Source organism: Lepisosteus platostomus, chromosome 7 (assembly GCF_059453375.1).
Source record: "Lepisosteus platostomus isolate fLepPlt1 chromosome 7, fLepPlt1.hap1, whole genome shotgun sequence".
Taxonomy (NCBI): Eukaryota; Metazoa; Chordata; class Actinopteri; order Semionotiformes; family Lepisosteidae; genus Lepisosteus; species Lepisosteus platostomus.
Genome location: NC_142617.1, coordinates 10329206 through 10345783, shown reverse-complemented (window position 1 = coordinate 10345783; position 16578 = coordinate 10329206). Strand labels below are relative to the sequence as shown.

The 16578-nt window shown below is 37.3% G+C and overlaps 1 protein-coding gene across 1 annotated transcript in view; it reads right to left on the bottom strand.

The window, feature by feature from the left end:
* gucy1a2 (guanylate cyclase 1, soluble, alpha 2) overlaps positions 1 to 16578 on the bottom strand; it is a 46368-nt gene that overhangs the window by 2558 nt on the left and 27232 nt on the right. Inside the window, exon 7 of the mRNA XM_088639191.1 lies at positions 7071 to 7225. Within this exon, the coding sequence (XP_088495317.1) occupies positions 7071 to 7225 (155 nt within the window). The remainder of the gene's footprint in view (positions 1 to 7070; positions 7226 to 16578) is intronic.

Sequence of the window (16578 nt, the reverse complement as noted above, 5' to 3'; positions counted from 1 at the left end):
AATACAGCACTAACTCTTACATATTAAACTATAGCTAGAAAGCCAAACACTTTGCCATTGAGGATCTACTGTATATATATTTTTGAAAGTTCAGCAGTTGGATAGTTTTCAATAGATGAGGCTGTATTAACTGGACAAATAATTATTTACTACTTTGCCAAAAAAGAAGAGTTTATTACTATTAGAGTTAATTACTATCACACAACACCCAGTATTTATAAGGAAGGTTTTATGCCAAAAATGTGCAGTGATACAATATTGTTTTTATTTCTGATATGATATGTAAAGAACAATGTATGGAAAAAGATGGTATTATAATAGTGAAAGGTCTTTAATGAAATAAATTAGCAAGATAATATTGTCAGCCGTTGTTTCTCTTGTATTTAAGCACCATATGCTTTATTAATATTTAGTAGCAGGTACCAGATACCAGACAGTCCATTTTACAAACAGTGCCAAAAAGACAAGACAAGCAATATGGAGCTTAGAGTTAGCAAACAGGTTCTCAGGGAGTTCTACCATTTCAAACTCTACCTTGCTGCCAAGAAACAACAGTAAAGAGAGCTGCTCTCTGTGAAAACCTAAAATAAGCACTTATGGTGTTTAGGTGACTGACCAAAACATTTGTACACATCACCGTTTTACACCTAAGCATGTTATGATATTAAAAAAATCAGTATTTTTGCATGAAGTAGTCAGCAACTTTGTGAACTTTGGAGAGCAAAAGAAAAGACACAAATGAGAGGGGTCCCTATCACTTATCAATTTCATCTGGCGGATACTATATTCCAACCACGTCATGAAAGAAATGTTATCATTTTCAATGACCTGACTTGGCATCTTGTCTTAGATACCTATATTTTCTTTTTTTAATTGCTGCTGTTCTAAGTTTCAAACATACGTCCACTACATTTTACCTTGTGTCCTCTGTTTCACATTGGACAGTTGATTCTGAAAGTACACAGGGCAGACTTTTTCAGTGTAATTGAGGATTTTGAATACTGGTGTCAGTTCTCCTTTTAGTCTTCTGTAAGCATAGCGTTTTCCTTTAAGCACAGAATGTACCGTATCTGGTTGCTCTTCTCTGGATTGATTCCAAAGAAGCATTATCTTTTTATAAAGGGGGATGATGACAGTTGTGCACAGTACTATAAATGAGGTTTTAATAGTGTGTTGTACAATTGTAACACACCATAACAACCCTATATTTAAATTCTAGGTTTTTAACAACACATGCTAACATTCTATTTACCATAGAAACACTTTTTCCTAGATGTTTTTTTCAAGCTGTTTTCCATTTTATAGCTACCAATTAATTTCTTACTAATACTCTGAACCTGTCTATCTCAAATGCCATATGTTTGTATTTGCCGAGTTTTGAATTCTAAATTTTTTTGTATTTCCTTTGAAGCTCCTACTCTGTTTGTTAATCTTCCTATTATGGTATCATCAGCAAACTGGGTCACTAGAAACAGTATCATTCATATAAATTCGTATCAGAGTAGGACGCTATGCCACTCTTAAACTACTACTACTAATAACCTCATTCCAATTGGAGCTTTTCACCCCTTATCTGAATACTGTTTTCTATCCTTAAACCAGTTCTCAATCCACACATGCATTAGCTTGAATGCCTACTGCCTGCAATTTGAGAATGAAGCTTTTATGAGGAGTGTGATCAAAAGATTCTACAAATATAAATATATTAAATTTTATGTTCTCTGCATTACTTAATTACTTCTGTTGCTTGCGCATTGAATGCTGACACATTAGTTAAGCATGACTCACAATTTCTAAATCCATTATGTCTATATTTCCATATAAGATGATCCTGTAGTTAAGTTCAATTTTTTCTGTAACATTGCATTAGTATTAATGACTAATCTGTTTAAAATTTTATGGGTCTACACAACATTGGTATATTTCCTATTAATGGGTATTACCACTCTGCAAGAGGTTTGTTAATAGCATATGACTAATATAATGTTTAAATACTACTAGTAAATAGCCATCTCATGATTCACAGTGAACAAACTCCTTAACCTATTTCAATATTTTGGATTATTGAGTGCCTTGGATTATTGAGAAGCAGCCATTGTTTGTGATGTCTTTAAAACCAAAATCTAAAAACAAATTAGCATAGAAGCTCCATCTACCTGACTGTTGTGTGAGAACATTCAAGACAAAGATGAAACTGGTAAAAAGGAAGCCTGCTGTTTTATGTCTTTTAGTACATATCCTGTGATCTACATTTCTCAGAGAACTATACTTATACAGTATGTGTGTACTCATAAGACTTACTGTGCCTGTGAAAGCATAAAATATACTGTATAGAATTGCTAGTCAACAAATCTATCTTACCCATAAGAAGGCTAAAGCATTCTTTGTTTTTGATTTCAGTGAAATGTGGTAAGTTTTTTTTTTAAGAGAAAAACATTTCTTAAGGCTACATTTACCTATTAAAAGACCCCTATTAAATCTTTGGTATCCTAATAGCATAGATGCTTCTAAGACCATGATGAACTCCACACAATTATCTTTTTTACGGACATCATAATGAATGCTGAGAAAGGAGAGGGAGTCCTTGAAAAATAATAATAAGAGTGGTTGCCACAGCAACGACTTTGACTTGTGCTGCACTTTACCATACAAATTGTCGTAATACAAATGAGACTTAAAAAGAAAACTGAAATAGGGTCCTTTTATTTCTGATACTCTTTTTAGGTATTTTCGAAGAGGAAGTATTATTATATATATAGTATATATTCAGTGTTAGTCACCTGAATAATTTCAATATCTGATTAGACAGATCACCTGAACATAAATATTTTGATTTCCTTTTAATATTCATTTTAGTCCATATGTCGAGCGAAGTAACAAGTAAAGCATTTTTTTTCTCTGACAAACCACCTTGAAAAATAAATTTCTTATAAGCAAGTGAGGGACTTTTTAGTTTTATACAAATTGAACTCAAGGACTAAAGCACTATTCCAAATCATCTGAATGGAATTGAATTTCATGTATTATTCAGTAATTGCATTACAACAGCATGTACGTTCTAGGGGAAAATAGCTGTCACCTACATGGCCAGCTGCCATTATTGGGTTACCTCCCTCTCTAGTAGTATTTCTTCTTCTCAGCTAATTAAATATATGTTGGCTTAATAAAGGCTAAGGGTCAAAATAGCACATCTTAATGGCCTTGCTGTTCCAAAGCTTAAGAAACGCCATAGAAAACAGCTGAAAAGGCAAAGGCATTCAAACAACGATCTACTACCTAATTCAAAATCATCATTTATGTCTTTATGCTGATTTTATTTCATTATTTCACAACATGATTCAATTATAAGGTTTCCGTGGGAGGACTGAAGCTGTTCAAAGTTTGTTCTCTGCATGTCATTTTCATGGACAAGGACATTATTGCGAAAGACAAAGAAATGGAAATGAATAGTCAGACGTGATCCATGTTAAAGGTTTGGATATGTATTCCCTTTTAAAGTCTCCTGTTAAATATTTATGGATTTTGTAAAAGCTTTGATTTAAAGTCTTTACTGTAACAGTATAAGTATAACTGTATGTATCAAAGGTGGAAGCTGGTGGTCTTGTGAATATATATACAGTATACTGTATACATACTGTATAAGGAAATAATGTTTAATGCTTATCCCTTTTATGCAAGCCACAGCATATGTTCATAACATTGAACAAAGATTTTGATAATATGTTGAGTACACATTTGTCTCTGATTTTTTATTTCATTTTAAATTCAGTATATGGTTTCCATAACAATTTATGTAGTTTCCCTTTGATTGTGAAATAGTGTCACCATTTAGTGATCAGAAAATCTACCCTCTTTTGTACTACAGCCTTTATTGCTGTTATGCAGTGTGTTTTAGGGAACAAGGAGATAGATTTGGCTGAATTCTAATGAGGCAGGCAGAGACCCCTACTGCTGTTTCCAAAAAAGCAAGGAAATTGTTATTTAACTTCAAAGACAACCAGGCAGCAATGTGCGCCATATGGCAGCACAGTGGGTAGCACTGCCTCATTTCCTGACCCGAGGTGCTATCTGTGTGGAGTTTGCATGTTCTCCCCCATACCCGCATGAGTTTTCACAAGGTGCTCAAGTTTCCTCACACACTCCAAATACATACTGGTAGGTTGGCCATTGTGTGAGTTTTATGTGTCTAAGTGTGCCTTGCAATGCACTGTCCTGTCCAGGGTGTGTCCTGCATTGCACCTGTTGCTTGCCAGGATAGACCCTGAATTGGATGAAGCAGTTAGAAAGTGGATGATGGGAAATGCACTCATAAAAATAATACAAATCAGTCAGTCCTCATAATGTTATGACCGATTTCTGCAGCAAAATCAACTGGTAGAAATCTGCTACCCACTCTGTTTCTCCCTGTGTACTTTGGATTTCTTGTAGCTAAAATGCAAAACAATGCTCTACATAGCTAAACAGTTGTGAGGACCACTGCAGGAACACAGACAATCTAAAGTTTGTATGTGTTCCTGCCAGCAGCCATATCACCCTGCAGCTCACAACTGGCAACCCACTGAAGCTAAGCAGGTGTGAGCCTGGTTAGTACCTGGATGGGAGACGTCCTGGGAAAAACTAAGGTTGCTGCTGCTGCTAGTACTAAGGGTACTAGAGGGGCCTGTAGGGGGCGCTCACCCAGCAGTCTGTGTGGTCCTTATGCCCTGGTATAGTCATGGGAACACTTCGGATGAGATGTAAAACCTAGGTCCTGTTTCTCTGTGGTCATTAAAAATGCCAGGGCGTTTCTCGAAAAGAGTAGGGGTGTAACCCTGGCGTCCTGGCCAAATTTCCCATTGGCCCTTACCAATCATGGCCTCCTAATAATCCCCATCTATGAATTGGCTACATTACTCTGCTCTCCTCCTTACTGATAGCTGATGTGTGGTGAGCGTTCTGGCGCACTATGGCTGCCGTCGCATCATCCAGGTGGATACTTCACATTGGTCGTGGAGGGGAGTCCCCATTACCTGTAAAGCGCTTTGAGTGGAGTGTCCAGAAAAGCTCTATATAAGTGTAAGCTATTATTATTATTATTATTATTATTATTATTATAAAGATCATGCCTGAAAAAGCAGGTGAGGTCGATTTAAATTTACCACATGGTTAATTAATTATTCCAGTACTGTATGACAGAGGTGTCAAATGTCGTTATTACATTGTGCAGATGACAATACACCTGACAAATACAATTGAAAGCATATAAAAAAATCTGAAAAACTATATTAAGCAAACATGTTTTCATCTTTCAGTTGAAGACAATGTTGCTTTTCTTGTTTTTATGCTCCAAATCCTTTGTCCCCTCTGCACAGATCTCTTCTAAGTATGAATATACAGTCAATGATTATACAAAAAAAAAAAACCTAATCAAACAGTTGATTAATTCCATATGCTGGAACTCTAATTTACTTGTAGTATAGTAAGGGGAGCTCAAATACTTGTTCAACTAATTTTGCTTAACTCCAGTTTTCCATGATAGGAAACCATGAAACCATGCCAAAACCATGCCCCCCAAGCACCGGATCACCATCGTCACACCCCCCTATCTGTCAACCCGTCCTGATCCTCTTCGTCTCCTCCCCTGATGTCCTTCTCCACTTACTTCCAGATTATACCGTCTGCATAGGGTCCTGAACTATGCTTCACGGGAGCCTGGACCTGATCTCGTTACACCAATAAGCTATGGTGTGTGGCTAGAATGGAATTACCTACCTACAAGCAAGAAAAATCCTAGTCATTACTACCTTTAGATGGAAAATAGGTTTCCAGTTCATGGCTGACTAAACATCAATGAGATCCTGAACCCATTATTCATTCAGAAATTACATGCAGGTTCACAAAAAAGTATATCCATTTTTGTCTTTGTTTTAATATAAAGTCACTATTTGTTTTTTGTTATAAACCCACCAAATTTGGAATATACTGTATTTGACTTATCATCTTTCACGTCTCAGGTGTAGGAGGGGGTTTCTATAATCAAAAGGACACGTTATGCTTGGGAAAGGCTTAAGTGAGTAGGCAAGGAAACGTAACAAAAAGACCATAATATAATCCTTTTGAATTATTTTTTTACATTTTCAATTTTAAGTTCAGGGCAATTTCATTTGCCTTTTTTATTCAATGGAAAATGATTCGGTGACATGCTGAATTTTTTTCATATTGATCTGAAGATTTAGCATAATAGGCTTAGGATCCATTAATGTCTTAAACTTGCTCTATGATGCAGTAATAAAGTGCGATATAGAATTGAAAATTATTTAACTTTTGAGTTTGTATATTGAGACTTTTAACAAAAACCAAAGAAAAAAAAGAACACCGAACCCATTCATAAAGAGAGTGAGGCTGTGATTAGATACCACACATACACGTAAGGAAAGAGGAATAAATTGGTCCATTATACAATACTTCACAATGCTTGCAATGGTTACCATTCTGGAAAAAATATATTCTATCTTGAAATGGTCTTTGTCTAATGAGCCATTTGAATTTAATTGTGAGAGAAGTGAATTCTTAAGATGGACTTCTCCATTTCTACTTCATTGTAACATTGTAGAGAAAAGGGTAACCAATGTTCCATTATCATCTTTTATGCTTCTATGCTTCAACAAAACTATTTTTTCTAATTCTTCCTTTGCATAGGGAGATGCAAACTTGTTAACACAAACTTCATGGGGACACTACACTGTAAAAAGTTCCATCCTTTGGAGGAGACAGAAAGCCAAAGTCCTGATTCTCCGTGGTCATTAAAGATCCCAGGTCTTTTCTCGAAAAGGGTAAGGATGGTACCCCGGTGTCCTGACTAAATTTTCCTCCTGGTCTTCATCAGTCATGGCTTCCTAATAAGCCCCATCTATGAACTGGCTTCATCACTCTGCTCTCCTCCCTACTGATAGCTGGTGTGTGGTGAGCATACTGGTGTACTTTGGCTGCTGTCGAATCATCCAGGTTGCACATTAGTGTTGGTGGGGGGGAGTAAAATGCTTTGAGTAGAGTGTCCAGAAAAGTGCTATATAAGTATTACATGTACTTACTGGTATGTAGTTGGACTGACATTGATGCACCGAGGATGGCTTCCAGATTCAAACTTGCTGGCAAGAGTTACATTATTCCCAAACAGGCAGTATCGAGGCATCTTCACACCAACAACCCCTGCCAGAACGGAGCCAGAGTGAATCCCGATCCTCAGCTGACAGTAAGACAGGAGACAAGAATGAATTAAGGTCGTGCTTCAAAACAAGCACCTTCCAGAGCTTTTATTCTGAGCAAATAAAGGCAGGAGCAGTTACTTGTTCATTTGTTACTTAGGCCCATTTGTACTGGAATTAGTAATACACTGGCATAAGACTCATTCAGGAAAAAACAGTCTAGCATTCTAGGAATAGATACACACATTTCACATTTACCAAGTGACTTTACATTGCCAAGATATCCCAGCCAAAAGCCCAATTATCCTCTCAAACACAGGCATCTCTGAGGCAAACCACTGGCGGGTGCCAGGAAACCACACATGATGGTAAGCATGGGAGCATACCAAAAGGACAATGGAATAAAAACAAGATGGCAGAAATCAGTGTCAATCAGAACCAATGCTGAACATATTTTCATGATGATAAACAAATCATCTAGGCTATCATGGTCATTATTGTAATTATGTGACCACAGCTTCCTCGTGTATTTAGAGCTGCAACATTTTCACATTAGAAGGCCTCAGAGTAGTCAAGTTTAGAAATTTGCCTGAGCAGAGGTTTTTAACTCTAGCTAAAAACAACCTGAATGTACTCCATACCTGGCAGAAACATCTAGAAAGGATGTTACATTTAACTCCACTTCAGACAGTTTAAGTAGCAGCACACAGACATTTACATTTTTACAGGTGATACACCCATGAAGTGATTGAAATCAGATTGAAATTGGTAATGAAAACTGATTAGGTTCCCATTTTAAAACAGCCTGAAAGACGTACCATTGCTTGTTGTGGTAGTAAAGTCAACTACAGTTACCAAGAACATTAGATCCCAGATTCGTTTGTAGCAAGTACCGGAGATTGATCTGTCACGTGAGATCCACATTTATTCCCAATGGAATATTGCTCTCATGCAAAGCATAACCAATAGGTTAATTTCCAGACAGATTCCAACTTGAGGATGTTCTGTTAGCCTGTTAGTCAGAATGCAGGAGAGCATAATTTCATAAGCGCTAACACAGGGTGCTGTTAGAGAATACTGCATGCTTGGCAGAATATGCTCTTTCCCCGTGAACTCTGTGCTGGTGGAGCAGAAGGAGTCTATTAATACTGCTTAGCAGCCTCCCACTCCTCCCACTCCACCAGAGAAACACATGGGCCAGCATTAGGAGGCAGCCTGGTAATTACTGTACATGTCTCCTGACAGGGCTGTACACTTTTCGTACGTGTCTTTTTCCAGTTTTCTCTCTGGTTCAGTGATTTTATGATGATGGAGAAAAACAATCTAATTCAATTCTCCTTCTGAGGAGGGCACAATGGGTTGTCCTGAGCTGTCGAATATATGGCGATATATACAGTACAGAGAATGTGAACACAAAGCATCAACCTTTCACAAAATAATATGGTCATATAAAAGCATTTATCCTTGCGCTAGAGAGAAAAATATGCTCTGATCTTTCTGAAGATTAACTAAAAGCTTGTAGAGGAGTACTGAAGATATCACCCCAAAACAACAGGTAAGAGCAACAGGTAATCATCTCAATGTTTGGGCCTTAAGATTCTGTTTGTGTCCATTTATTCCTGGGTAACAACTTTCTTAAATCGCAAAAAGGAAAAAAATAAATATGGTTCTTTCAATCACACAAAAATACTCCCAAACTGACTACTAGTGGCAGACTAAACACCTCATTAGACCGCTGGAAATCTAAACACACTGTGTATGTTCAACACAGTTTTTGTGCACAACTGTGTGCTTATGCTCATACTGTACTCAGCAGTCATACCATAGCATGTAGTAATTAATGTTGGCTGTTAAAAATTTGTCTTTCCATTTCCAGAGCTGTTCCTTTCAATTTCTGTTCCATTCATTTGTACACCACTGTCTGTTTACTCTGCTTTACCCAAGTCTAATTATATCACGATCCACAGAGAAGGTTTGGCAACAGAGGCAGAATACAACACAGAATTGCACGTCTGTTTTCATTTACCGTCCATTTAAGAAAAAAATGTTCGGACCAGACAAGGCAGAGTAATGTTGAGTTCTATGATAAATCTAGCCCCCACCCTCCTGCTGCTCCATCACTGCACAGCGACGTACAGACCCCCCATTGACCCCAGCAGGAGAGCAGCATTTCCTCACACTCCAGCTGCCTCTCAGAACCCAGATTTCAAAATTAGTTGCAGTTCGGATTGGGACGGGGGGAGGCTCCTGTGTTGACAACACATCAGTACCACACACACTGATCACTCAGTGCACACCTAGTGTTTTGTCTAGCAGAAACAAGATTAAGCCTATGTATGTTATTATAAGTCAAGAAAATGAAATGCCAGTCTTCCTTTACACAGACTTCATCTTTAAGTCCTTATAAGGACCAGCCCACACTAAGTATTGCCACAGAAATAGTGTGAACGCCTGCAGAAGTCGAACAATCTGGCACTAGATTGCTGGCATTTTGTTCTCTTCTTTTCTGGACATACTAACTCTATTTGTACTGCCTTCTGCTATTTTAAAGAGTTAAAAGGAAGCACAATACATGTGTATGACAGATGTTTCAGTATTCACAGAACTCCCTCCTCCATTAAGGCAGCTTTTAAAAGACCATTAAAACACTACGTACTGTGCCTTGCAAAATTATGTAAGTTTTCAAACGTTGTGCCTTTAAACCTTTTCTTTGGTAAACCTAAATGTATTCATGTACACAGAATTACATTAATAGGCAACACAATTAGTTGTGCAATAACAGTGGATTGCATGATTTCTAAATTCACCTGTCTCTGTGAGATTCCTCAGTCCAATCAGGTTGTGCATTTCAAGCACTGAGTCAATCATGAATACCAAGGAGCTTCAAGAACAATTGAGTTACAGTATAAGGTTGTATAAGCACAGATCAGGAAAAGGGTATAAATGATTCTAAATATATCTTTGAGCATGGTAAAGCCCATCATTAAGAAGTGGAAGGTACCCAGACACTGCCTAGAGGAGGGTGTCCTTCCCACCCCAAACGGACCGGCCGGACAAGGAGGAACCTGTCTGGAGGATGAGAAGGGATGTACACTAACTGTGAGGCCAATGACAATTTTGAAACAGCTACAGAGCTCCACCCTTTAAGGGGGGAATTCTGACTTAGAGGCATTCAGTCATAATCCCATAGATGGCAGCTTCGCACCATTGGAAATGAGAGGAAGAGTCCATGAGTCAACAATATTCCAAGGAATCCGCAAAGCTGGCCCATATGGAAGTGTGGACAACCCAACTCAGATCCCATATGGAGCTTTCAACGAAATAGTTAAGTGATACAGAAACGTGTTGCCAGGTCTTGTGGCCAGAAAAGATAAAACTGGAACTTTCTGGTCGAAATGCAAAGTGTTACATCTGATGCAAACTCAACATAGAGCATCACCATTCCACCATACTGTCAAGCAAGCATGTTGGTGGCAGCGCTGTGATACATTTCTGACTTGACCAAAATGACTAGCAGCTGAAATTGCTGCCACCAGTGCTTCCATCGAATATTGAGTTAATGGGTCTGATTCCTTATGCAATAAACATATTTAATGTTTTTCTCTTTGTCTAATATTCATTGTAACGTACCTTACTCTATGAATGCTTCAGTTTGAGTCTCCAGATTTTACATACAATAATAATCAAATGTGTTGAAAAATGAGAATGCATCATTTTGCAAATGTATCCCCAAACGGGACACCAATGGAAGAGTCTGAATATTTTTGCAAGGCACTCTTGTGGCTTATGTTTTTTTTTCTTTTCCTTTCAAGACAATAACCATTTCATCTGACCTGCATTTAGGTTTCAGAGTTTGTTTAGATCTTGTTCAGTCTTCTTCAATATTCACACACATATCAGTGCCCTCTTACTTTGCACACTATAAGGGAAATACATCAATGTGGTCAAAGTGGTTTTTGAATAAATAATAACTCAAGGGTAGAATTCAGGAAGAAATCAATAGCTACAGTACTGATGAGAAACTTGATACTGAAAGCTTTCACAATAAATAAAATAATATGTCATTGGCGACACACATTGGGGGATTAAAGCACCGAATGCTCAATTTAATGCTGTTTCTATTCAGAATTATACAATCATTTTAGCCCCATCACAGGTACACATTTAAATTTCCCTGGTTTAGGGGGACTTTGTTTTTATTGTGTTTTCTAAGAAAATGGCATTTACCTAATTCTTTTGTCTTTTCACAAAGTCTCACAACAATGTAATTAAGACCTGTTAATGTTATTAACTCAAGCAAGACACATGTGATGTGGTTTTCTCTTGCTGCATAAACATTCTTCTATTTCCATGTTTATATTCAGACTTAGAATGAGTAATACAATGTTATAATTCCCACTGAAACTATCACCATTCCATGTTTTTTATGTGATGAATAGTTGCTCAGGACAGAACAATGCTGTGCCAATAAAAGTCACACAAAAAATGAGAGGCCCGGACACACACACACACACACACACACACACACACACACACACACACACACACACACACACACACACACACACACACACACACACACACACACACACACACACACACACACACACACACACACACACACACACACACACACACACACACACACACAGTCTCTCACTCTCTTTCGTTTTCTGCAGACCTGACATTTCTCTGCCTTCCCAGGGAGATGGCCTCAGGTCTGATTGTGTCAAATGTCATCTTTGCTTTGCAACACAGAGGGATACAAAAAAAATTCAGTCTCGGATCCTGTGGTGCTTGCCTTTTTGAACAACGACACCAGCAACGACTTCCCATCCTGGAATCCTTTTATTCTCGTATTCTATTTGCGTTGCATCATGGATTCCCACTGATTACCTCCACTCCACAGATGACTGTACTGCCAGAGAGCAATTGACTATACGAGTGCTACCACCTCAGTAAAATATTAAAGATTCACCATTCCAGCGAGGTTAAAAATAGTTGTATGTGCACATTCCTGATGCTTTATACCACACACACTCAAGGGGATAATAAGAGTTTTTATGCACAGCCTTCTGCAAACCACAAACCTAACAATTCTGCTTTGGTGGCTAAGAGTGATGTGATCCTGTTTCTTATGTAGCAGTAAAGAGGTGTTTAACAATCTCTTTCTAGGCCTAACTGCATGAAAATGGAGACTGTGCCATAATATGTCATATACTAGGGTATACAACGTTTGACTTACTGCACAATCATATCCAGCAGGGGCTTTACATTTGCTAATAAAAAAACTACAAGAGAATCATAATGAATAGACTGGCATCACAATTTGTGAAAGAGCACACCTGACATACAGCCTTCATGCATTACTTCTGGGTGTCTCTCTGCAGTAGAAGAAAAAATCCAACCGCTGCTCAATCCCACTTGAAAGATGAATGTTTGTTTATTTGCGTTAGAGAAATAAAGTGATGGAAAAAGCGAAACAGCTAAGCATTGAGAATTCAAGACACCTCTAGGGTGTTCCAAATACATCTGGGAACGCATCTTCTAGATAGTTTTCCTAGGGTTCAGTGCACTGAACACTAGCAACATGCTGTTGATTCACCATGAAATGAAATTAAGATGCAACAACTGTTGATTTTGTTTCTTCAAAGTAGGCATTTTTGATTGCCTCCCAGTAAATTTTAATTGTGGGTTTCTGCTGTTAATGGTGTTTCATTGTGTTTATTTCTAACACTTTGTTTATAATGTGGAATATATAATTTTCACATCCTCTCTCTGAATGCTGCCAAGATGAAGGCTAGAGAGGCTCAGGAATTACACGTTAAAACCCCCCTCTCCGCAGTCGTGAAGTAGATTATGGGATTTTGTCATACAGCTTAAACCATTTCAAAGCCAAAGAAAAAGTATTACTAAGAAGTCTTGATAAGGAGATGGAGAATTTGCTTTGAGACCATTTTGCAGAGGTGTGTTCATAAATATTCATTTTAAACGTTTTCCTTTCCTACATTTATGTTTATTACAAAGCAAAATATATATTTTGTTGGAAAATAGGGTACATGGCAGATAATCAAAGCATAAAAATATGGTATAAATACAGTATCTAGACTCTCAGTTCTGTATTAGAGCATATCATTTTTATTGGGTGTTAACAATATACTATAATACTCCTCTCCCATCCCAAACATGATAACTCCTGAGGCAACACTCTGATGTCATTAAGTACAAAAATAACTGGAAATGGAGGCTCCATTCAGCATGCCCCAGTGGGTAAGGAGTAAAAGGAAAACGAATCTTGGAACTTGTTATATTTTGAGCAGCAAATAATAATTAAGAAGCGAACAATAGCAGTACATAGATCCATGCTCCTTCAGTCAGTGGAACAACAATTTCTATCATCTACTTGGCTCCCTAGGAAGCAGAGACACAGGCTCATAAATAACCATTGGCAAAGCTTTTCTTTACCGCAGTTTGCATTTACATCAAACTTGTAAAAAAGACCAAAAAGAACGGCACCCTAAATCAGTAGAAAGCTCATTGAATTCAAGCATAAAAATAAGTGAATAATTTACATTCATTGAAATGGTCCACTATAAGTATGAAAGTATGTGAAACAGTAGTTTCTTTAAAATGTCTTCTTATTTGCAAGTGCTGACAAGAGAAATCTTTTTTCCCTCGGCCATCAGCAGAAGAACGCATGAATGTTCACACAGTTAGCTGAAGGGTGTCTATTCCAGCTGCCTGTTGCCACAGAGATCTCAGGGTAAGAAGCCACATTGTAAACGGTCACAAGGAGAATGTTCTGTGTAAAGACAGCAATTTCAAGGCTTACAGAGCAATTTACCTCAGACAATGTAAACAACTCGCCTTGCTTTATAATTACCTGAAAGGCACCAACACAATAATTTGATCACCCATGATATACCGGTGTGTTAAACCGTTCTAAAATGCAAACAAATTTTAAGATGCTGTTTATGGGACTTGTCCCCATCTGCAATGTTGATACTCCTCTATTAGTAAACACTGTACACTGTCATATATTTTCATTCCTGAGTTTTCAGTTTGCTTCACTCTCACACCTTGTCCAAGAGATGATTCATGAGAGGAGATGTCTAGGCAACCAAAAACAAACAAAACATTTACATTTTCGTTCGAGACTTTACATGCGGTAAAGTCAACTACCAGATGTCAAAATGAACAATATTTTTTACAGAATCAAAAATCAGCACACCTCTTCAACAGACGCTACTTAATCCACAAAATAAGCTCCTTTTCTGCAAGCTTCCTCACCCCTACAAAAATTTGCCAAGTAAAAAATTAAATGTTTTTGGATTGATCGCTGTATGCATTGTGATTAGTGCACTGTTGTATTCAGGCTGAAAATGAATGCCAAATTGTATGCTTTATCTTTTTATCTAATATCTAATATCTTTATCTATTTATCAGATAAACAAGACCTTAAAAAAAGCTATTTGCTCTGGTTAGAACACTATGCATTAAACACTTTTTAACATTAATTATTGTGATGGTGGTGGATGCTATTCCTGCTTGTTTTTCTCATTTTCATCATGTGTCATACTTGATGTATTGGGACTCCATACCTGTTGCAACAAGGGGCTAGATCATTTCTTCGTAATAGTCTGTAAGTGCTTTTCACAACAGATGTCGGACTACTTCTTTTGGCATTTTAATAAAGCACTGTTATCTCCGACCGTTTAGCAGTATCAAAGTATCTTTCTCTTAAAATAAATATTGCACAGAGAAGTCAGGCATTTCCTTTTTCTTCACAGTTAGCTGATTATATATACAGTACAGTATGAACTACTACATTTCTTGTGGCTGTGCATTATAATGAAAAGCAATACCTTTAAAATTGTTTTAACCTTGGTAAAATGCCACTTGTAATTTTGCATCTTCTTGGAAGAAAATGCAAAATATATTTAAATTATTTTTTTTAATTTGGGAGGAAAGTCAGATCCTTTCCACAATGTTAATCCTAACATCTGCTTCTATGTATTTACAGGTACGTATGAACTTTCCTTTGAACATCTCTCTTGCACCCTTCCTGTTACCCCACTTCACCCTTATAGCAGCTCCCTAGCTCATTCCTCTCGAAAGTGTTGGTGGGGAGGTTCGACAGCCTCTTCCTTACAGTAAGGCTGCTTATCTTTACTCTGCTGGACCTTATCTGACCCCAATCTGTAGCTAGTCTCACTGAATTAAAAAAAACATAAAATAATATTTTAATTACTATCTGACAGGTAACTTTGTTATGTAATCATACATTTTCTTGAGCTAACTTGTTAAATGTTAATTGGTTAGTTCTTTAATGGGTGTGTTGCTGTGTTTTAAATGTTTTTGACAGATCCTGCAACAAGCAGCAGTGGTTAATTAGAGATCCCCTTAACTAAAACAAATGCATTAATATTTAATATGCAAGCATTTGAAAGTATCAGATGGTGCAGCAGCTCATATGTAAAGCGTATTAGGTAATGTGGTGCATTTCAATTTACAGTTTTCTTATGTAATTATATATTTTATTCTTGAACAGATATCAAAGATAAAGTCTACACCTAATTTTGTTTCTGCCTGTAACCCAGAGCTTTGTGAGGCTGTTTTGTCCCATGCTACTTAAAGCTACGACAAGCACATTTAATTCTGTTTCCTGTAGCTTTACAAAACAGAACCCTCAGATTTTAAACACTGAACCTGAGTACATAATCTGCAGGTTTCATCTAATTTATCAAATTGAGAGGGAGTCAAAGGATTGAAGCTTTTAAATTATATAGTTCTTTTAGTGAAGCACTGCTGTTTAATTACAATACTAACAGATGTTGAGAGATGGTAGGAAAAGAATTATGTTCTGAGAACTATGACCAAAAATTAACGTTCGACATCTTCTGCTAGTTACTGCATATTGAAATCAGAATCCTCAGAAATTATAGCTCCATGCTAAAAATAAAATATTCCTGTCTCAACCAATTGGCATACCAGTATGAACACACTGGAGGTAAAGAGGCAATATTAGCTATCAAATAACAAAACCTACAAGGTATACCCAAAGCCCTATACTGTATACAGTGCCTTGCGAAAGTATTCGGCCCCCTTGAACTTTTCAACCTTTTGCCACATTTCAGGCTTCAAACATAAAGATATAAATTTTTTATTTTATGTGAAGAATCACCAACAAGTGGGACACAATTGTGAAGTGGAACGAAATCTATTGGATTTTTGAAACTTTTTTAACTAATAAAAAAATGAAAAGTGGGGCGTGCAAAATTATTCGGCCCCTTTGCGTTAATACTTTGTAGAGCCACCTTTTGCTGCGATTACAGCTGCAAGTCGCTTGGGGTATGTCTCTATCAGTTTTGCACATCGAGAGACTGAAATTCTT